The 22,881-nt window shown below is 34.4% G+C and overlaps 3 protein-coding genes across 5 annotated transcripts; 2 read left to right on the top strand and 1 right to left on the bottom strand.

The window, feature by feature from the left end:
* Nucleotides 1-377: 377 nt before the first annotated feature.
* On the top strand, nt 378-3,146 carry LOC133698968 (probable inactive receptor kinase At2g26730). The gene is made up of 3 exons (XM_062122079.1): nt 378-1,516; nt 1,640-2,032; nt 2,187-3,146. The coding sequence occupies exons 1-3, from the start codon at nt 667-669 to the stop codon at nt 2,786-2,788; spliced, it is 1,845 nt and encodes a 614-aa protein (XP_061978063.1). The 5' UTR covers nt 378-666; the 3' UTR covers nt 2,789-3,146.
* A 2,429-nt stretch (nt 3,147-5,575) lies between these two features.
* LOC133698228 (probable protein phosphatase 2C 66) lies at nt 5,576-9,251 on the bottom strand. 3 transcript variants are annotated; one of them, XM_062121090.1, is made up of 6 exons: nt 9,068-9,251; nt 8,625-8,911; nt 7,948-8,337; nt 6,979-7,096; nt 6,583-6,806; nt 5,576-6,291 (listed from the first exon to the last, which is right to left on the bottom strand). In XM_062121090.1, exons 2-6 carry the CDS (start codon nt 8,853-8,855, stop codon nt 5,752-5,754), a joined length of 1,503 nt encoding a protein of 500 aa, XP_061977074.1. In that variant the 5' UTR covers nt 8,856-8,911; nt 9,068-9,251; the 3' UTR covers nt 5,576-5,751. The 3 variants fall into 3 exon arrangements, with proteins under 3 accessions (XP_061977074.1, XP_061977073.1, XP_061977072.1); XM_062121089.1 differs by having other exon boundaries at nt 9,008-9,251; XM_062121088.1 differs by having other exon boundaries at nt 8,625-9,251.
* Nucleotides 9,252-13,569: 4,318 nt separating this feature from the next.
* Nucleotides 13,570-22,464, top strand: LOC133699564 (KH domain-containing protein At4g18375-like). Its single transcript, XM_062122860.1, has 8 exons — nt 13,570-13,696; nt 14,007-14,627; nt 15,446-15,937; nt 16,394-16,633; nt 16,718-16,984; nt 18,606-18,664; nt 18,754-18,850; nt 20,067-22,464. The coding sequence occupies exons 2-8, from the start codon at nt 14,043-14,045 to the stop codon at nt 20,196-20,198; spliced, it is 1,872 nt and encodes a 623-aa protein (XP_061978844.1). The 5' UTR covers nt 13,570-13,696; nt 14,007-14,042; the 3' UTR covers nt 20,199-22,464.
* Nucleotides 22,465-22,881: the final 417 nt, after the last annotated feature.

Below are 22,881 nucleotides of genomic sequence, written 5' to 3' on the forward strand. Positions count from 1 at the left end.
CCTTTTCCCCGTAAATTGGAATAATCTAAGTTCGCATAAAACCATGCTTTATTGATTAATGCAAGATATATAGTATGGTCCAGATACCTTCATCGTCATTAATATATTAAAGTATAATTCTAAGATGAGCTGTGATTGACAATGAGTGGTATCGCATTATACAGGACAATTTCCAGGTGGTGAACCTGCCTGCCATGCATACTTTGTCTCCTTTGACTTTCCTTTAGCCTTATTCCTCCCTCCACGTATAAAAACAAGAGCAATATTTTCTAATTACACGTGTAATATTCAAATCCATTTTCATTCATTAACCAAGGAACAGCTCACCAGTCTTAAGAACAATGAGGGAGAAAAAAGAACCCTAAACAATTTATAATTAAGGAAGCATCTGCTGTCACATTGTTATTATATCCTACATTTTATAATTTTCTTTGTTGTTTCCGCTTAATTTGTGCAAGGAAAAACTCTGGAATCGCTGCGACCTTGCCTAGTGCACATCGTCAAACACTAGTGCTAGTCCTAAAAGTAAAGAAAAGCAATGACTTTATTTATGCAATCAATTAATGTTTGCAACCCAAGTTTTAATTCTTCTGATCACCATCAATCATTCCACTTTCAATCAGCAGTTAAGCCCATGTCTTTCTCCTTTCTTCAATTTCATAAGACATGATCATGAATTTGGCTGCTGTTACAACATATGTTGTTTTGTTTGCCCTATACATTACTCCTATGTCTGTTCATTCATTATATCAAATCAAGGAGTTCTTTCCTGAAGAAAGAGAAGCGTTGATGCAGATAAGAGATTCGGTCAGTTCTACTTTAGATTTGCATGGAAATTGGACTGGACCCCCTTGTCACAAAAATTCCAGTCAATGGTCAGGCATTACTTGTTCTAATTGGCATGTGGTTGGTCTTGTGCTTGAAGGAGTCCAGCTCACAGGTTCTCTCCCACCTGCCTTTTTACAAAACATTACTTTCTTGGCTAATCTTAGTTTCAGAAACAATTCAATATATGGGCCGCTTCCTAATCTCAGCAATCTTGTGCATTTGGAATCTGTCTTCTTTTCATACAATCGTTTGACTGGTTCAATTCCATCTGAATACATTGAACTGCCAAACTTGAAACAATTGGAGTTGCAACAGAATTATTTAGATGGGGAGATACCGCCTTTTAACCAACCAGCACTGACCCTTTTTAATGTGTCCTACAATCATCTTCAAGGCTCCATTCCTGACACTGATGTCCTTCGGAGGTTCTCAGAGAGCTCCTATGATCATAACTCAAATCTCTGCGGGATTCCTTTGGAACCATGCCCAGTTCTGCCTCCTGCTCCACTTGTGCCGCCTCCATCTCCTCCTGTAAGTCCACCACAGAACAAGAAAAGGAAGCTTCCAATTTGGATCATTGCCTTGATTGTGGTTGTAGTAGCTCTTGTTTCGTTGATGGTCATGTTTGTTTTCTTGTGTTGTTATAAGAAGGCACAAGAAGTGGAAACACCAAAAGAACGGCAGGCAGGTATAACACAATGATTATCTTGAATTTTCCACATGATTGGTTACATGTTTCAATTCTGTTAGATCATAGGCTTTTAATTTATTTATTTTTGTTTTTTATGTTTCAATTTCCATTTTCCAATAGGGGATGATAGTTCACCAGAGGGGACAGACAAGAAAATGCCGCATTCTCAAAGCACTGAGGATCCTGAAAGAAGAATAGAGTTACAATTTTTCGACAAGAATATACCTGTTTTCGACTTGGATGATTTACTAAGAGCATCTGCGGAAGTGTTAGGAAAGGGGAAACTTGGGACTACGTACAGTGCAAACCTGGAATCAGGTGCTGTTGTTGCTGTTAAGAGAGTAAAGTACATGAACAGCTTGAGCAAGAAGGAATTTATTCAGCAGATGCTGCTGCTGGGAAGGTTGAGGCACGAAAACCTTGTGCATATCATCTCCTTTTACTATTCCAAGCAGGAAAAGCTGATTGTCTATGAGTTTGTACCAGATGGAAGTTTATTTGAGCTGTTGCATGGTTAGTTCAACTTCTCTCGCTTTCCATCATCTTAGTGATTATTTGAGTCAATTTCTGGTCCTCCAAATTAATATATGACAAAATTGCAAAGAACTACGTACATTGTCATAACTAATTTGTTTTCTGACATGTTATATATACCTGTGGGTGCTAGAGAATAGAGAAGCTGGTAGAGTCCCTTTGAATTGGGCTGCAAGACTGTCAATAATCAAAGACATAGCGAAGGGTATGGCTTTCCTTCACCAGTCATTACCTTCGCACAAGGTCCCTCATGCCAACCTCAAATCATCTAATGTGTTAATCCACAGAGATCGCCAAAGTTACCATTCTAAGCTCACAAACTATAGCTTCTTGCCTCTGCTACCTTCTCGGAAATCATCCGAAAGACTAGCTATTGGCAGGTCACCAGAATTCTGTCAAGGGAAGAAGCTAACACACAAAGCTGATGTATACTGCTTTGGAATCATCCTTTTAGAGGTCATAACTGGGAAGATTCCAGAAGAGACTTCTCCAGCAGGAAACGAAGAAAAAGTGGATGATCTTTCTGAATGGGTTAGAACGGTAGTGAATAATGATTGGTCAACAGACATATTAGATGTAGAGATATTGGCTTCAAGTGCAGGGCATAACGAGATGTTGAAGCTGACAGAGATAGCTCTGCAGTGTACAGATATGGAACCAGAAAAACGACCTAAGATGAGTGAAGTATTGAGAAGGATAGAAGAGATTGATCGAACAAACCAAGAAAATGACTAGAAAGAGACTGTTTTGAAAGCTCTGCTAATTAACTCCCATTCTGTTGCTAATTAAAGTCTTCCATGGTGTGATCACTGCTAGGAAGGGATCGATGCTCGTAATTACCATGTTGACTGTTGAGGCTTGGAGCTCAGTTCACCTAAAGCTAACCATGCAATAGGCCAGGGGTTGACGAATGGCAGGACTGGTGGGAAGATATATTTAGTGCTATATGCCTCAACTTTAAGCAAACAACAAGATCAAGTATAATCCGAATGATTTTTTTCAGACTGACATTTTTGTATTGAATACTGGTTTTGATCCTCAAATGTATCAGTTTACATTCTGCAGAAAACAAATAGTGAATTCCAATCGTCTACCATTGTTACATAATTCCAATAATTACAACAGTTAATGTAAAGCATGGCATAACATAACATAAAAGCTGGATTAAGTTGCTCGCTCATTGTGTACAAAATCGAAAAAGAAAAGTACAGGCAAAGCAAAGAATAATCTCTACAAAATTGTTTTTTAGCCAGTTTGGTGTGGAATCGGGCCACCAAAGAAGAACATGAACTTGTAGCAATGAGCAGCCGACCCATTTGTCAAGAAATCCCAGTCCCAACCAAGATCATCAATCAACAAAATCTAGCAGATAGATAGCTAGGCTAACCATGGCAATTGAACACAAGTAATAATTGAATTGAACCATGACTATGCAAGGGAGCAGAAGGAATTATTGGTGGCCGCAGAAGATACATCCATAACTGTAATAATTGCATGTGGGCTGGGTTAGATAGCATCAGTAGTCTTCTATTTATCAAATGAAAAACAAGTAATCAGCGATCGATAGAAATAGGAAAAGCAGAGGTCAGCAGAGGAGGAGTTGACGTCTGAATCGGGGCCTGAAAGAGGATTGTTTCTGGACAGAAATTTGCAGAATTTTGACTTCTCTCTTTATTTTTTCCTCGTATTCTAGAGTTTAACTTTAGTCCTTGTTTAAAGATATTGGAATATAATTTTCTTGAGTTCATGGAAGTTCATCTAGATAAGGAAATATTGTTGGAATTCTACGTGATTGATCGTATATATTAAGTGTGGAGGAATTGATCATTGATAAGAATTTATAGTTTAAGACTTTCAGTATTTTATCGTTTTAGTTGTAGTTTAATATTAGTTATTGATGACGTGTTATGCCGTGAATTTATATTATTTTTCATATAAAATATTTCAGTATCGCAAACATGTTCTGACCAACTAAGTTAGCTTTGTTTGAATCATATTAGAAGAAAAAAAAAAGAAGCATCAATAGAAAATAGAAAAATATAAATATAAAAAAGACTAATCAGTGAGGATATAAAAAAAATACATTATCAACTTGGATTAAAGAGTAAAATTAAAACGAATAAAACTTTTATAAAAAAATCAGAAAAATAAGAATCAAATTAAAAATATTAATACATGATCAAATAAACTTGAACATGTTGAATTTTTCAAGGCAGTTTATTACATAAAACAAATCATAAATGTAAATCGAAAAATTTATGCATGCATCCAATTAAATAAACAAGTAACCATTATGTAAATAAATGGAAAAAAAAAGTGATCAACAATAAATAAAAACATAATTGAAAAAATTAAGATACCAATATAGATAAAAATATTTAATATCACAACACGAGTTATTTATCTAGTTGTCTCTAATGAATTTGTTTATGAAAATCAATTTGTAATAGAGATTGATACACATAAAATTTATTGAACAAAATAAAAGTTAAAAAAATATTATGCAAGGTTGCAAATATTAAAAATATTATAAAAAAATATTTAATCTATATAAAATATACAAAAAAAAATTATAGATGAATCATACTAATCTTTGAAAAAACCATACACACCCAACATAATTAAAAAATAATCGATATTCAAGAAAGTCAGTCTAAAAAATTCAAAAACAAATAATAGAGAATGGATATTAATTAAAATTTAAAAATTATAGAAGTTATTTAAAAAAACAAATAAAAAAGCTATTATTATAAAAAAATTGGAAAAAAATGAATAAGGTCGGGACAATGCCTGACCCAATCAAGAAAAGGCTCGCGTGCGAACCTTTAATTTTTTTTTGTTTAATGGGACGGACGACGCATCGCTCACCTCAATTTCTTTGAAAAAGATAGACCATGTGTTATCTGAAAATTCTAGAATCCAACCACTAGTGTAGCTAGAAAAACAAGGTTATTTGTTTTTTTACCAAAAAAACTCATTTTAACCCATTGTTTTACCTGAAACAACCTAGAAACCTTGTTAAACCAATTCATAACCTCCAAAAAAAAAAGTCCAAAACCCGAAACAAAAAATTTTCCCGAGTTGCAATCTATTTTTTAATTGTTTTCAAAGTAAAAGAATATTTAATCGTAACCCCCTTCATCATATGGAACCATTTGACATAAAAATTAACCGTTTTGATGGCCTAAATCTTCCCCAACGCCAACTTTCCAAGCCGGAATCTAGCAACACCCTCTCTCCTTCAAAAAAAAACTAAAAAAAAAAGAGAAAAATGAATTTTGATACCAAGATGTGTTTTTTTAAAATTATAAGGACTAATTAACAAATAGCTTAAGAAGATGAGGGACACAAATGAACTTTTTAAACCACTTGCAGACCTACCACTTATTTTACCTGATGTTTTCACTCCAGTCCTTTATTTTTCAATTCAACCCTCACCCTCCAAGAAACATGCAATTGGGCTCTAATTTGAGCTTAAAGACGCTCAATTGTGTATAAAAAAATTCAAGGATCAAAGTAAGATTTAAAAAAAAAAGACACTATTGTTATCCATAATAATATGTGAAATGATGAACAGTTGAGAGTTATATACTTAATACGTATGCCCTATTGATTCTTCGAGACTGACGTTTGATTGCAAAGAAGTTATTGAAACCGCATTTGCTAGTATATGTATGGGTGTAGAAGCTTCAGATTTCTCAAACCCATTTTCGCCAACTGGCTACTCTTTTGTCACCAGACAAGAGCCTAGGAAGGCTTAGCAAACTATTAACCCTTGTAATACCTTCTAGGGCTGACCACTCTTCATCCTCTGAAGTTGAAATGCACTCTGCCAGGCTCTTCTTGGACTGGCCCTGGCACATTACTGAAGGATTTTCCACTGTCAACTCAGGGACAGGTACAATCTCGTCAGAGTTCCGTGAGGTGCCCGAATGCATAAAAATAGGATCACGAGAATCCTCTTTTGTTTCTAATTGACCAGTGTTCTCATCAGTCGCAAAATGCTCCCCTGGCTCCATAGGAATCTTTCTCAAATCCTGCTCTTCCACCTCCCCATTTACTGCACATGGATGTTCAAGAAAGAGGCATACAGCTGCACAATCATCAGTCTTGGATGTTGGATATTTAAGTCTCCATGCTCGGACAGCACAGTCTACAAGAGCCCTGGCTGCTGTTGCACGGCCAGGGGCTGAAGCCACGATATCAACAGCTTCCTTATTTGAGAGGACATCCCAAACCTGTGTTAATAGGATATCAATACTGATATCAGTATTAGAAAAGTAGGGATGGACATCCATATGATGGTGGGTGGTCAGTTTCTGTCTATTGCACTTAACAAGAGTGCAGATCCATCTGCTTTCTAATTATCCGATAACAATAAAGCTCAGCAAAGTGGTAAAGCAAAAACTATCAAGATCATGGCAAAAACATGGAAACATAGCAGGCTTCTCAGACATTAACTTGCCAAATGTCCTAGAATAAGAAAAAGATTCTCTCAAATATATTAAAATGAAGGAAAGGAATAATACCCCATCTGTGGCAAGAATAATGAATTCATCTCTATCGTTAAGGCAGCGATAATAAACATCCGGAACAGAAATTAAACCGAAATCTTTTAAGCAGAAGTCCCCAAAAGCTCTAGCCATTGCCAGACCAGGTGAGTTATTATTAGGCAACCATACACGTGGAACCTCTGGCTCGTCCTGCAATGCAAAGACCCTTCCTTTACATTGCTGGATCCTGGCAGCTTCCCCTGAGCAGAATAGACAAGATTGCTCAGTTCTATCAATTTCGAAGCAGTTTTCTAATATATGATATTGCAGAAAGACTTAATTTCTATTTTCTATTTGCTTACAACTGAACCTAAGGCAAAACATGAAAGTGTGCATGAGTGTCTGTTTAGAGAGAGAGAGAGAGAGAGATACTTGGTAAATCAGGCTTCAAGTCAACAGTCAATTGAACAGCAAGCAAAGAGTCATCTTTGTCTCTGGTTGCCAGAACTGCCCTGGAGTCACCAACATTTCCAATAACAAGATCCTGGCCCTGAAAAGACATATTTTCACATGGTAGACTTATTAGATCCGGGTTTAATTTATTATGTGGAAAAGGGGTCATTTTGGGAAATTTAAACAAGACACAGACAAGTTATGTTTCTCAATAGGTGGCAGGTAAGCAAAGAAACTATACATCAATGGTAGTTAATATTTTCATTGTTAAAATAAGATGATTTCACTATACGATAAATCAAACACAAATACTCAGAAGTGAACATGAAATCCTCAAGAAAAATAAATCAAATTAAAAGATTAGTCCATTCCAACTGAAAGAACACTGAATCTTGGATCTTTTCATCAACTTCCAGATGTGGCTTAAGAATACAAGGTTGACAATTTTCTAGGTCAATCACAAATGGTCGAGCTCAGGCTGCACAAATCTGGAACAATCCAAGTCCATTGACATCCCTACTCAAAGAACAAGCAAATTCAATTGAAAGAAGCAGAGGCTAAACTAATGCGGTAATGCCCAAACACATCTCTGCCCAAGTCAATATACAAAAAAGGTATTGAGTTGATCAAGATAACATGTCAAGGATAACAAACATTATTAACAACATTTAATTCCTCCGTAGAATGTAGATCAACAAACAGCTTAAAATCGACGTCAAACTTTGCTATAGAAAAAAAGGAGCTAAGGTGATAGGTATACTAATTTAGACCATGAAGTAACTCCAAGCTACTAAAACTTGAGAGAGGGATGCCGCTATGAACTGAGCACACAGACTTAAAATGATAATCACTTGCGCTTACTCGAAATAAACTGAGATGCGGAACAAACTGAATTTGGTCTCAATGTTTAAAAAAAAAATAGTTTGAGAATGTAGGAAGAACAAGCACCTGCTTGATCAGAGTAACAGCAGTCGTCCCACTGCAAAAACAATCGATTGTTGGATGCAACTTCAACTCCTTATCCATTAATTTAAAAGCCTTCAATATAGACTTTTTGAGTGGAAGAAACATATCTGGGGGTGTTTCAGTTTCCTCAACGTCTAAGGAATCAAAGGATTCATCATCCATACTTAAGGAAGAAGCGTCCTCGGGATTTGTAGTCGGTGCAGGAGCATTTGCAGTGTCAGAAAGGCAGCACTGTTGAGCAGGATTCCAGTGAGTAGATATTATGAGCGGAAGGGAATCCCGAACTTTCTTGGCGACCAAATGACCATAAGGACCATGACCATCAAATACCCCACAAAAAACGGCATCGCTTGATGTGGTTGAGCTGAAATTCTACAGCAGAGAGAAACATTCCAATTTCCAACCCAGTCAGAGTCAGTCAACATTATATCAAACCTACAGCCAGGCGAGCAATCAAAAATAAAATCTGTGTCAATTTTTTTATGAAACAATGCCGTATCTTCTTCTTATTATTATTATTAAGAATCATTTGTCTTTGAATAAGAATTATACATTGCAATGTGAAGAAAAGAAATAGGTTATTAGTAGTGATAACTAATGTGGATGGAGGAGGGAGAAAAGGGGGAGGTGGTAAGGTAATATGATCGAGTATGGGGTACCTCCCAGAGGAGCATGGCGTCTTGATTGGTGCCTTTCTTGCCCTGCTGGGTATATACGCAGCCGATTTTGGTGGCAGCATTGGTGGAGAACCTGCCAGGAATATGAAGGAGCACACTTGGGTCGGCATTAGCATTAGTAGCTGATGACACGAATGATTTCTTCTTCCAAGTTGCTGTTGTTGATGACGGTGACTTCTTCTTCTCCCCCATGATGGAGTAGCAAGATCCCATTAGGACTGCTGCTACTCTAGTAAACTAGTTACTTCAAACTGTCACTCACTCAATCACTGTATATTATAGATATAAATACTTATATTAATAATTGATATGAAATGAGAATTAAAAAAGAAATAAGGGAAGAAGCAATTGTTAATGATAAATACACCCAAAATTCTCTCCCTGTATATAGGAAAACTACAGCGAAGAGATAGAGACAATGATACGTGGAAGACGATTGATTTGATTTGAGGTGATCCGACCCGATCCGGTGAAAGTCAAAATGAAAATGGGCGACTTGAGGAGCAGAGCAAGCGGTCGTGAGAAACCAAGAAAGGAAGAAACAAGGAGCGGCGTCGTAGTCATCTATACCTACATACATAATGTAAGAACGAATGTATGTATGTTTACTTGGTTTGGTCTACACTAGATACCTATTTAACACTTTACGGATTGGATAATTTTTTTCAATTAAAAAATTGATAAATAGACTTTTTTGTATATTTTTTAAAATAAAAAATATTAAGTGTAAATAAAAAGTTATGGATATATCTAATTAAATAAATTGAGAATCATCAATAAATAAATAAAAAACCAATGACTAAAATATAAACAGAAAATTCAAGAAAGAAGCATAGCAAGATATTTAATCTCGTAAGATGGTATATTTACTCGATTATGATTGCTAATTATTTTTTTATTAAAATCAGTTTTTTATTAAATGAAATAGACACTAGATAAAATTGTTTGAGTAAAATAAAAGGGGAAAATATTATATAAGGCTGTACATATTATAAATATTATATAAAAGATAAAATCATATATATAAAAGATAAAAAAAAATTGTAGATAAATTAGAATAATCTATTTAAAAATTATAAAAACTCTATTAAAAAAATTTAAATAAGTACACAAAAAAAAATTCATACGAGAGGGGGGTTAATTGAAACATAAATTAAAAACATATCAATTAAAAAATACAAAAATAGAAGAAAATAATAATAACTTGAGTGTTGTGATTTAACCCGTCAAACCTGTAATCCAGGTCATGAACTCAACTAAATTTAATAATTTTTCTTTGTCGAACTTTTATTTAACCTAAATATAAAATTTAAAAAGAAAAAAAAAACTAAAAAGAGCCAAAGCATGCAAGCCTATGGCCCAGCGTGTCTAGGCCATTGTAAGGAAGAGCTCAAATGCGTGGGTGGGTTTTCAAGCTTATGCCCACACACCTTGATTAGTTTTATTTTATTATTATTATTTTTAAAAAAGGTAAACAACTTGTTGTCTGCTCCTAATTATTTTGAGCAAAAAATATTGACAACGTGTCGTCTGAAAGCCCAAATTTTAACCACCTAAATAATTTATAAAACAAAATGAAGCAACTAAATAATTTTTTTATTTTTTTTAAAAATTACAAAATATACTAAAATGTCAAGATAAAACAAGGTAGAAATTCATAGTAACTCAAAATATTTTTCATTTTTATCCTCAAACTTTTTTTTTCTTTCAATTATAGCCTTTTATGTCCAAATTAATGACCAATCTATTAAAACTTGTTTAGGAAAGAAAAGTTTAACAAGGAGGAAAAGGTTTAAAATAAGAAGAGATCTCATGATCAATCTCAAATTCACTAGAAAAAAAGTTTTGTTTAGTCCATTTATTTTCCTTTTTCTTACTTTACTATCCCTTTAATTTAGAGAGAGATATAGAGAGAGAGTGAGAGTGAGAGAGAGAGGACTTAATGATTATAATAACAAAATTCATTATTCTTAGTGTTAATGAGTTTCATTCGATAGTAAAAGTTTGATAATGAAGGATTTCTCATATAAATATAAATTAGGTTTTGTTTAGATTTATTTATGCTATTGACTTTTTTTAAAAGTGATTTTAGGATTGATAAGTGGTTTATAAAAGGTTTTATGATTTTAATGTTTTTAGGTAAAAATAACTTAAAATTCGGTTTTTTAATCCAAAAACTTGAATTCTAATTTAAGATCATCAAAGGTGATAAAAATATCTAATAATAGACATCCGGCTTCAATCTTTTAAAAAAAAAAACAGGAGTGGAAAATAAAAAAAACCTAGGCATGTCTAGGTTTTTATTAAGGACAGACGTGTGCATCTATTTCTTTTTTTGCTATTTCTTAATTTTTTTTATTCCTTTCCATTAATTATTTCTATTGAATTAGCTTTCTTTTTAAAATATTTATATTTTTATATTTTTTAGTTGTATGATATTTCAAAAATACTATTTTGATTTGTCTAGAATTTTTTACCTTTTATATTTTATACTAATTAACTACATTTGTATAATGTTTTTATAAAAATAAAAATCATTTGTTAAAAACATTTGCATGTGCCTTCTCGCTAGGGGTGTTCACAGTCCGGTTCGGTCCGGTTTTAACAAAAAAATTCAACTAAACCGAAAAATAGCATTCCTGGTTAATATAATCCGGACCGAACCGAGAACCAGTTTAAATCGAACCGGTTTTGTTCGGTTCTGATCGGTTTTCTAACATTAAAAATCAGAAAAACCGAAATGTTTTTGCTACTACCATTCTTACAAGGCAACCATGAAATAAACCAGAGAATAGGAGGCTGATTTGCCACTCATAATAAGCGTCTCAATCAACGAGATTCTAATAAGAACCGGTTTGACCTGCTTGTTCGCTAAAACCTGTCACGTTAGGCTAGCGATCTTTTTTCAAGAGATGAGCGACATGGTATAAGGCTTGACTCACTTATAGGAGAAGTGACCATAAAATAAACCAGAGGTTTAATGTTAACATATGAGAGAGAAGAGCATAAAGAGGAGGGAGGGAGGGATGGGCGGGGCGGCTTGAAATGGGGGAAAAGGGAAGGGCAGGGGAAGGGGGAAAGGGGAAAGCCAATTGAGTTTGAATAAAGTATGAGAATTGGAGAGGTGAAAGAGTGGGATCCAGAGCTGTGAAAGACAAGAAAGGAACCTTAACAAGATGTGAGACTACATGAAGCAGGGGGAAATAGAAAAGGGGCGGCTGGAAAAAGAGAATGGGTAAAGGGAGGGGGGCTGGAAACGTAAGGTTAGGATATTTAGGTTAAGAATGTTTCTTTTTATACCTCTATTTTAGGTTCAATTAAACCGGTTCGGTTTGGTCCGGTTCAATCGGTTTAAGCTTTTTTAAACCGGAATCGAACCGGACAGGGTGATTTTTCTTGTTTTTTAATCGGTTTATTAAGCTTTTTTATACCTCTATTTTTCTTGTTTTTTCTATCGGTTCGGTTTTTTCTATCGGTTCGGTTTTTTCGGTTATTTTTTTCCCGGTTTTTTCTGTTTGATCGGTTGGTCAGTTTTTTTGAACACCCCTACTTCTCGCTTTAATATTTAATTAGTTTTAACAACTCTTTTTGATTTATCAGTGCATATATTTTTTAATTTATTTTGTAAAGCATAAATACCATCCTTTTGTTTCCTAGTTAAAAAAAAGTTTGTTAATAATTTAGCTTTTATAATTTATTTTAGTTTGCTTTATATAAAGTTGTCACAATCTTAAATAAATTTTTTGATATTGGATTGATGTTTAATTTTTCGGTGATCTATTTTTTTATCTAGTAATTAAATAAAAAATAGTTTATAAAATATTTTGGAGATTTTAAGCTAGATAAGAAGTCAAATAAGAAGATTTTAAAATTATTTTATTGGATATGTTTAATAATATTGTCAAAAAATTTCATGTAAACTAAACATTTTTTTTATATTCAAAATATTTTTGTTCGATTCACAATGTAGCACATGCCATTTAATAGCAACTACGTTATAATTTACTTAAAAAACTATTTTATGTCGTTAAGAGAAAAAAAACAACCTTAAGAAACAAGATAAAAAAATAAACAAACTAATTTTTGGGTTAGTGACTAAAGTAAGTAGATGAATCTGAAGGAGGTTTCTACTTGATTTGTTAGTAGTGTTATAAGATATGATTGAAATTAATGTTGTTTTAGTCACAAATTAGAAAGTGTGTATTTAATCATTATACCAAAAATTTCATTTAAAATATTTTTATGAAAAATCTATTTTTTCTGGCTAAAATCTTAAAAACTATAACAATGTCAAACATATATTTAAAGTCTGTTTGAAATTGAGATTGAATATGCTTTTTGTTAAAATTTACTTTTTTAACTTTAAATTTATTTTTTAATATTTTTTAAATAGTTGATATTAAAAATAAAATTTAAAATAAAAAAATATATTATTTTGATATATTTTCAAGTAAAAAATATTTTAAAAAATAATATTTACCACAATTTTAAACACCCTATTAATATGTGTGGGAAACTATAGTATATGATACTTTTCAAATGTAATTTTTTAATTGTAAATACATTAAAATAATTTTTAAAATTTTTAATATAAGGACATAAATACTATAAAAAAAATCATCATTTATTATTTTTTTCTTCACATAAACACATTTTTTAAAATGCCATGCATACACATTTTCAAAGATAAAAAGAAAACAACCATCTAGGTGGTGTCCCATTATAAGAGTTTGGAACTAAAATGTTTGCTTTCTCTGTAGTTTCAGGTTCGAGCCCTGTGGTTGTTCATATGATGACCACTAGATGCTTATATGATCATTAACTTCAGGGCCCGTAAGATTAGTCGAGATACGCGCAAACTGGCCGAACACCCATGTTAAACTAAAAAAAATATAAAAATAAAAATACAACAACTTCTTGGCGTCTCTTTCCCTTATTTTATTTCTTTTTCAGTGTCCCCTCTCTCTCTCTCTCTCTCTCTCTCCGCGCTCATCATTAGGGTTTATTTATAATAATATATATTTCCCTCCCCTTCATTCAACTCACTATAACAGGTACGTTTTTTCTTAGCTTAAAATTTCATTGGGTTTATCTGCTCTGCTTTTCGTAATTTTCCATTCCAAAAGCAATTTTTGTTTTTTTTGCTTTGTTTGGATACTGGAACTGTTACAGATTAGTTTCTTTTTGCTTTTTTGCTATGATTTTTGATGTATTTGATGCATGCTGAGATAATGTAAGACAGTGAAGGGATTGATAAGTATTTTCAAAGTAATTTTTTTCTTTTTGTGATAATCAAATATAAAAACCATGATTGTATGTGATGGATGAACTATTTATTAAATTGCTTCTATCTAATTGTTTCAGGTATTTCAATAATAATAGTAATAGTAATAGTAATAAATGGTGGAGAGTGGCAAACGATCGCGTCCCCAAAGAGATTATGATGGGGATACCAATAATCAGAAGAGGCACAAAGATAATAAAGGTACTGATAATGATGAACTGGTTGTGTATAGAATACTATGCCCTGATGAGGTTATTGGAAGTGTCATTGGTAAAAGTGGAAAAGTCATCAATTCCATAAGGAATGAGTCGAGGGCGAGAGTTAAGGTGGTGGACCCGTTTCCAGGTGCCATGTATAGGGTCATAACAATTTATTGCAATGTCAAGGAGAAGGGAGATGCTGATGTTGACGATGATTTCCATCAGGCTGACCCTTTGTGTCCTGCACAAGATGCTCTTCTTAAAGTTCATGCTGCAATTTCAAATGCTGTTGCAGCTCTTGGGGACTCTGACAAGAGATGCAGAGATAAGAAGGAATGCCAAATTCTTGTCCCAACTAGCCAGTCTGCAAATATTATTGGTAAGGCTGGGGCAACTATAAAGAAATTGAGAAGCAAGACCAGAGCCAACATTAAAATCACTGCCAAAGATGCCTCTGATCCAACTCACTCATGTGCTATGGACTTTGACAACTTTCTTCTGGTTAGTACATGGGACTTTAATTTCCTTCTGATTTATTGTTGAGGTTATTCATGCTGAATTTATCTGTTAAAAATTAATCAAATTCTAATTATTAGGTTCTAATTTGTCTTCTATATTGTTTTTTTTTCTCAAAATGTGTGTGTATCTTTTAACAGTTGAAATTGTTTTTCCTTGAGGAAAAGCCCAACAAAAATGCAAACCGTTATTTAAAAGGCTGTTTACTGTAAGGTTCATTGAGGGCTTAAAAAATCTAGGTGCTCTTTCACTTTCATCATGAAATTCTCATTCTGTTCTGTTTGTGTGAATTGCCATTGATCATGATGGAATCCAAACTCCAGAACAACTTTTGTAGATGATCTCTAGGCTGTGTTCATGCTGCACTAAAGCTTAAGATGGCAGATAGAGGTTTCAAACCTATATTCTTCAGCTTGAGACTGATGTCAGTGTCACTAAGGCTAAGGATGCAGTTGCTTTAGTTAAGTTGAATTTTGGATCCAAATTGCAAGCCAAGTGCCTGTTGATGCTTTTTGTGGGACAACTTCATAAAAAATGTGCATTCTTGTGAGTTTTTTATATATGAGTTCTTTTCATATTGTTACATGTATCATTAACATAGCTGGAGAATCATAGTGTTTTTTGAACTGTGCAGCTTCTTTATCTTGAAAATTAAGGATTTTGTCTCCATCTATGAATTAATTCACATGTGATTTTTTGTTTCTTTTCCTTAAGAATGTGTAATGCTTTTCCATGCTTCTCTTTAGCAATTTGTAAAGGTTGATGTTTGAGGGGTTCAAGAGTTAAATTTGTCTTATGAACAGATAACTGGTGAATCAGAAGCAGTGAAGAAAGCATTGTTTGCAGTTTCTGCAATCATGTATAAGTTCAGTCCAAAAGAAGAAATTCCCCTTGAGACAACTGTACCAGAAGCTCCTCCAAGCATCATTATATCATCAGATGTCCCTATTTATCAACCGGGTGGATTCTATCCAAATGCAGATCCAAGTGTTTCTTCTAGATCTGTTCCACAAATCTTAGGCGCTACACATATACCGGAGTTTCAGGGTTATGGGGATATGAGGAGTTCTTGGCCCATTTATTCATCCACAGTCCCTGTAGTTCCCAGTTTTGGCAACACCTCTAGATCTGAGTTAATTATACGACTATTATGCCCATTTGACAAGATTGGGCGTGTCATTGGCAAGGGAGGGAGTACCATTAAAAGCATAAGGCAGGTTAGTGGTGCTCGTATTGAGGTTGATGACACTAAGGCTGATCGAGATGAGTGTATTATTACAGTCATTGCAACTGAGGTATGGTTTACCTTTGTTTCTTTCGAATTGATGCAAGAGCCCTGCATGTTTCTGCATTGATTTGTATAGAGATGCTGTTAAAGAGAGCATCAAATGTACAATTCTTCTAGAGCTTTAGAGAGTTGAATTGTCTTTGAAGATTACTTAAATGGGAATGCCAACCTGCACTTTTTTAATGAACAACAACATATGTCATATTGCAGTCTCTAGAGTTCAGCGTGGATATCGATTTTTGTCCATTGTCACTGAGCTAAACAAATAAAACAAGTAATTTATGATTTCCATCACAATTTTGGATTCGTTTTTATTCTGTGAAAAGTGGCTTAAGTTTGCAAAACTTGTTCAATTTTACCTATATGGCAAATGCTGTGTGGGCTTTGGATATGGCTTATCAATATGCTTATATATCTCATGATATATGTTGGGTTTAATTTATCCATGTTTACCATTTGGCAGTCTCCCGATGATTTGAAATCCATGGCAGTTGAAGCTATTTTATTGCTTCAAGGAAAGATTAATGATGAAGACAATGACATTGTTGGCATTCGATTCCTTGTTCCATCTAAAGTTATTGGGTGTATCATAGGAAAAAGCGGTGCAATTGTAAATGAAATTCGAAAGAGAACTAATGCTGATGTCTGCATCTCAAAAGCGGATAAACTTAAGTGTGCTGATAGTAGTGATGAACTTGTTGAGGTTTGATTTCTGAACTTAACCTCGTTTCTTGCTTATCCTTTTCAATTGGAAATACTTTTTGGGGTTGACCTTGTTCCTTGATAGGTGGCTGGAGAAGTTGGTAGTGTGAGAGATGCACTTGTCCAGATTGTTCTAAGGCTCAGAGATGATGTATTGAAAGAAAAGGATGGTGGTCTGAATTCTTCTGTTGGTACTGATTCTGTCTACCCTGTTCATGCTGGTATTTCTATACCATCTATCCTGCCTTCTGTTCCTCCAGTTGCTCCAATGGGTTATGATCAGAGGGCTGAAAGTGGCAGTGGTTTGGGCCTGTTTTCATCAAGCAGCCTTTATGGATATGGATCCTTACCGGTATGTAGCTGGTGGTGAAATTTCTATTCAACTTCTTTGGTCAAGATAGTTGTTATTTAGTATTCTTTTCAAAATTAGCATGAAGTTTTATGGTACATTGATTTTGGAGTTTTGGACCATGCAGTTGATGGAGGGCCATTACTGTGAGTTAGGAGAATGATAAATTGATCATTTCAAATGCTCCTTCACTTTTATTTTTTTGATCTACATTAAATGTTCCATCTTTTTGGTAAAATCAATTTAAGATAAAATAATTATTTCTATAAGATAACTGGAGAATAGGTCATTGATGATGTCAAGAAAATGGACTATTGCAGATTTGCTTTTGATTCGTTAGTTTTAGTTTCTTAGAGCTCTGTTATTATTTAGGATATATTGATTTTTCCTTGGAATTTATTATTGTTATGGCATTTTAGTATTTTAATTTAGTAGGAAATTTGATTCCTTCTCTAACTTATTATTCTGTAAGGTTTTGGTGTGACTATGCAAGCACAAATATTTTGTATTTTGGAGAAGCCATTTATGGTAATAAATCGTGAATTTCAGTTTCAACTTTTAGAGGTGGATTTCCTCTGGTGTTTTGAGGTTGATGCCTCATGGTTTGATACTTGTTTATCTAGCTTCGATGCCAATTGGTTTAAGACAATAGGAAGATAGGATATAAACAAGAGGAATCCAACTCTAAAAGTTGAAACTGAATTTCTAATTTTTTTTTATCATAAAATACTCCAAAATGTATAATAATTGTGCTCATACAGCAACAACAAAATCCTAAAGTGTCCTAAACTAATGAAGAAAAAAAATCTTTATTAAAATAAAATACAAAAGGAGTCCTAATAATAGTAAATTCCTAAATCCCAGGAAAAAAAGAAAATCCTGGAACGAATAAAATTATAAGTAAAACTTCAATAGTTCATTTTCTTGACTGCATCAATCATCCTCTAGCAGGAAAATAACAGCGAAGAGATTCTTAATGTAAAAGATTGCTTCAGTCTTGCTGATATCTGCTGCAAAACACCCCCTCTTTCCCTGCCCCTGAATATGGAAAAGACACTACAATATTTGAACTCTTTGTTGGATGGAAAGGCATATACTTGAAAACCCTAGGATTTCTCTTTATCTGGATACAAAAAAAACAGAAGAAACAGCATAGAATCGCCAGATCTCACTGTCCTTCCATCTACTGAACCTCACACAAGAAATCATAAAACAAACCTGATACTCTGAATTGCACACAACCCATGACTCGTTTCAAAAAGGCAAAGAACACTACCAAAAATCTGACACTATTAAAAAAATGTGGTAAGAGATTACTCCCTAAGGGAGCATTTACCGAGACAAGATTAAGCAGGACTGCACAGGATAAGAGGGATAAGGTTGTAGCACGGGGAAAGTGGGAAAAAAAGCTGGTTTAAAATGATCTTCCAGCCCGTGAATCAAATGCTACATAAATCTTTCTCCATCAGAAGCATTTAGGAGTGTGGCCTTATGAGGCTTTGTTAAAACTGCGCCAATGATATTCATTTACTAGAGATTGCTGCAGTTTTTAATGGGTTTTTTTTTTTATTTCTTTTCTTGCTTCATATGGCGTTCATATTTCCCAGTTTTTTTTCCTTATTAGATGGGAGAAAATAGCTATGGTTCTCTGGCCTCGTATTCTTTGTCTAAGCTGTATGAAGGGTTAGTACATTGTGCTCTTGAAAGCTTTGAATTTTGTTTTCTTTGACTTCTATACTGTTCATGCAAGCTGATTTCCTGCACTCATGCAGATTGCCTCCACCCTCAACTCTTGAAATGCTGGTGCCTGCTAATGCAGTTGGTAAAGTGATTGGTAAAGGAGGAGCAAATATAGCCAACATCCGAAAGGTTTGTTCATCCCTTTTGTCTTTCTTCTGGATCTTTCCTAAGGAATTTTAGTGAATTACTCTTGTATTTTATGAGAAGGGTGCAATAACTATTTGTAGTGATGGTACATTTCTGTGGCTTGTTATAAATTAATAAATAACATGATTGTGTGGTAGATTCGTGCCAGGGATTTGTTTTTTAATTATGGCCTTTTAGTCTAGTGGAAAATGTGGATATCTGCAACCAACAACGAGTATATCTTACTAAGGTTTGTTAAGTAAAAATCTATTGAACTATTCCACTCACATAAGAAAGGAAGTTAGCTATCCAGCATTCATGACAGTGAATTATGGGGTACGGTGTTTGGATTGTGAATACAGTTTGCCAACTCACCAGATGCTTGTTGGCTATCAGTAATAGCTTTGCTTGGCTTATTAAAAATTAATAAATAGCATGAGTGTGTGGTAGATTCATGCTAGGTATTTGTTTTTTTAATTATGGCCTTATAGTTTGGTGGCAAATGTGGATATCTGCAGTCATGAAGAAGTATATCTTACTGAGGCTGGTTATGTAAAAATCTATTGAAATATTCCACTCGCAAAAGAAAGGAAAGAAGTTAGCAATCCAGCATTCATGACTCTAAATTATTGGATATGGTGTTTGGATTGTGAAAACAGTTTGCCAACTCGCCAGATACTTGTTGGCAGTATCACTAATGCCTTTGCTTGGTTTGGTCCCTCATGTAAGGCTATTAACAGTCCACCACTATACCTTGCTTCCTCCGTATCATGTGTTTATTTGTTTTCAAGTTGCCACACAGTAGCTTCAGGGCACAACAGATTAATTAGTATGTAGTAGTGAGTCACTGTTTGGATTGTTAAAGTTTCTTCTTGAGAAAAGCGGGGATGCAGTACCTGGTCATAATACATTTAATAGACCAAAAATTTTTATGTCAGCTAGAGGTTGTGCAATGATATTTTGTTATTATGCTTATCATAATACAAGCATTTGATCTTCATATTACTTCTATTTAATTTTAAAAAATAACAAACATGGGATACAAAAGTTGTGAATATTGGCTTAATAAATGCATCTTCTCTAAAATTTTCAGAAAATATTTTGAAATCTGCTTTTATCAATGCTTTTTTCCCCTATCATTGCTCTCAATCTGCTTTGATTGGATGGAGTTCTCATGGGTATCCGTTTTTTTTCTTTTTTTATGTTTTACGACATTCAGATATCAGGAGCAATGATAGAAATCTCTGATGCCAAGTCTGCAAGGGGTGATCGTATTGCTTATATATCTGGCAAACCGGAGCAAAAACAGGCTGCTGAAAACTTGATCCAGGCATTTATTATGGCCACTTAAGCCTTGACAATATTTCCAGATATTTGAAGGTGAATAGTAAAATCTTGGAATTCTCTTCCCATCTTCCTCAAATGTTTCCTTAGCCTCATCAGGTTTCATCTTTAGTTGACTTCGTGTTCTAGGCTTCGATAGCTGGAATCTTCCTGTTTCTTATAAATATGCCTATGAAGATCAAACAGGAAGATATGCAAGTGGTTTAATATCCCTGGTGATAGGTTCCTGTCGATGTTTGCATGATTGATTCTTCCATCTGCAGATCTTAGACCATTGTAGGTTCTTTCCTTTCGTTTTGTTTTACCAGGTCCTATCATTAAGCTGTGGGAAGTCCATCTTATTTCCAGCAGTTTTTATACTCTGATTTCCTGATCACCCCAGGAATTACTTTCAGTAAACCATATTGCCAAACTCATAATGTATGTGTGTTGTTTTCTGGCCGTGCAATCTCATTCTCTACTTCTTTTAGGAGGGATCTTTTCTACTGACGATGCAAGTTGATGCATTTGTGATGAATCTCTACTCGATTTCCTTCGTTTTGAATTGATAGTATGGCATCATAATAGGCATTCACTCTTGCTTATGGAGCCCAGTCTTTCTTCATCCTCTTTTCTTCATTTCAGAATCTCATGTCCTCTTTCTGTCTATGAAGAGCTCATTGTAGAGATTAAATTGTCAACTTGCTGCATATCGTTTAGTTTCTGGGCTTTATTCCCGTTTTAACTTGTATTTCTAGCAATTTATTATATCAAAATCTTTCAGGGTTCGTTTTAAAAAATCCCTGTAAAATTTACTCCAAATATCATTTTTCCAGCTTTTAGGTTTCCTTGGGTACAAATCACATGAATGTACTTGCTTAACTGTTGTGTTTGAACAGTGAGGGTCCATATTCACCAATCAGCTATTTATTCTGGAACAACTTGGTTTGTGCTTTCTTCAGCAGCAAACTTTTCTGTATCTTGTATTGAGATAGTTTCTTGGGTTATAGGCAGTCACTGATTTCTTTTTATGGTGATTCTTCTGACTGGGAATGTGGGTCGGTCCATTATTTTTCTCGTGTATGACACTATATGCAAGCTTCTCTAAGTTGGTGATGCTTGTTTCACCAATAGAAATAGCTCCCATGTCCTAAAACATCCTCTACTTGCTATACCAACTCTACTAAGATTGTTGGAACTTGGAAGTAGTGTGCTGCTACTCATGTCCACAGATTTCCACTGCAAACATGAGCGATATTTATTGCAACTGTTTGCGCAATATTAAAATATAAAATGCTCTTGGTTAAATCTGACCAATCCAACCTTCTCCTTTTCCTTTTTTCTCTATATTTTCAGTTATGTCAGAAAGTTCACAATCAGCTGCTCTTATTCTAGTTCTTTGAATTGAAAATATTCTAGGTTGGGCTCAGTTGTCAGAGTGGTAGACTTTCCATCTTGGGTTCGACACATCATTTATTTTTTTTTGAAGAATGAGGGGTCTTGAACCTGGGCACTCTAATTGCAGGCTTCAGGCTTGAGCACTTCATCACTTGACTTCATAAAGCAGCACTAACCCTTTCGCAGTGTAATCCAAAATCATGGTTTCTCTTACACATTGTTATAAATATAAACATGCTATCCTCTTTAATCTGAATAATCCACTCTTTGTCCGATCCTTTTTCTTCCCATATAATTGGTCGGCTGTTGCCGTGGACTACTGATGATCAAGTGATCTCACTCTAGTTCTTTTACATTGAAAATCTCTAGGGGGAGTACAATTTTCCATGTCTATATTGCCCTACTAGGTTTTTGTACTTGTCAAAGACTTGTTGAAGTTGAAAACGTATAATTCAAAAGCACTGTTTCTTTTTTACTTGACAGTGTTCTTATGGTTGATAGTGGTGGCCTTCTCTCTCTTGAAAGTCCATGTCGATAGTCATTTTCAAATTTCTTTGGCTTGCCCTGTTCTGTTTTTCTTGCTTTGAAATTGGTAGCCTTAAAGATGGTCTTGGGTGATCAATCTGGTGAGTGTGTGGTAGATACCACTATTATGGATATGCACATGTGGTAGCAGAGTAAGGCAATTTGGATATGGTAATAGTTTGTACATTCATATAGTTGTCCTGAAGACAAACATTTAGACAATTTTGTATATATTTTAGTGGACTGATAATTTGTTGCACACTATTGTATGAAGACTATGGTAGCAGTTGCTATCTTAAAGAACCAGTCTTGTCTGTGTTTGTAAGACAGGAGGAAGTATCTTATATAGTATAGTGGAATTTATGATGGTAGCTCTATGACTTCAAACAAAAGATGATTAGGGCTTTTCTTGGTTGACCCCATAGTAGAAATTGAAGCTGGATAAAAGAATGCGAATCATGTGATGTTCATACTCGTAGTTTCTTGCTGGCCATATCAGTTGCAGCTTTCAAGTATTCAACCATGGTGGCTTAGAACAGTTGGCCCTATTTGTGCATTGTTTTGTATGTTTAATAATTTTGCTAATGCTGATTATGCCGGCATGGCTACTTCTTTTGCGGGTTATTTTGAGAGACTAACAGGAGGCTGCTGCCATTCTCTACTAATCTGAACTTGATTTAACCTCAGTGATACGTTCAGTTATTTTGGAGAAATTAGGCAGTTTCTCTTATTTAGATTTGTGCTCGTTTGATTGGTTGTTGAGTTGTTGAAAGGTTTTGATTGGCTGG

This window comes from Populus nigra, chromosome 7 (genome assembly GCF_951802175.1).
Source record: "Populus nigra chromosome 7, ddPopNigr1.1, whole genome shotgun sequence".
Classification (NCBI taxonomy): domain Eukaryota; kingdom Viridiplantae; phylum Streptophyta; class Magnoliopsida; order Malpighiales; family Salicaceae; genus Populus; species Populus nigra.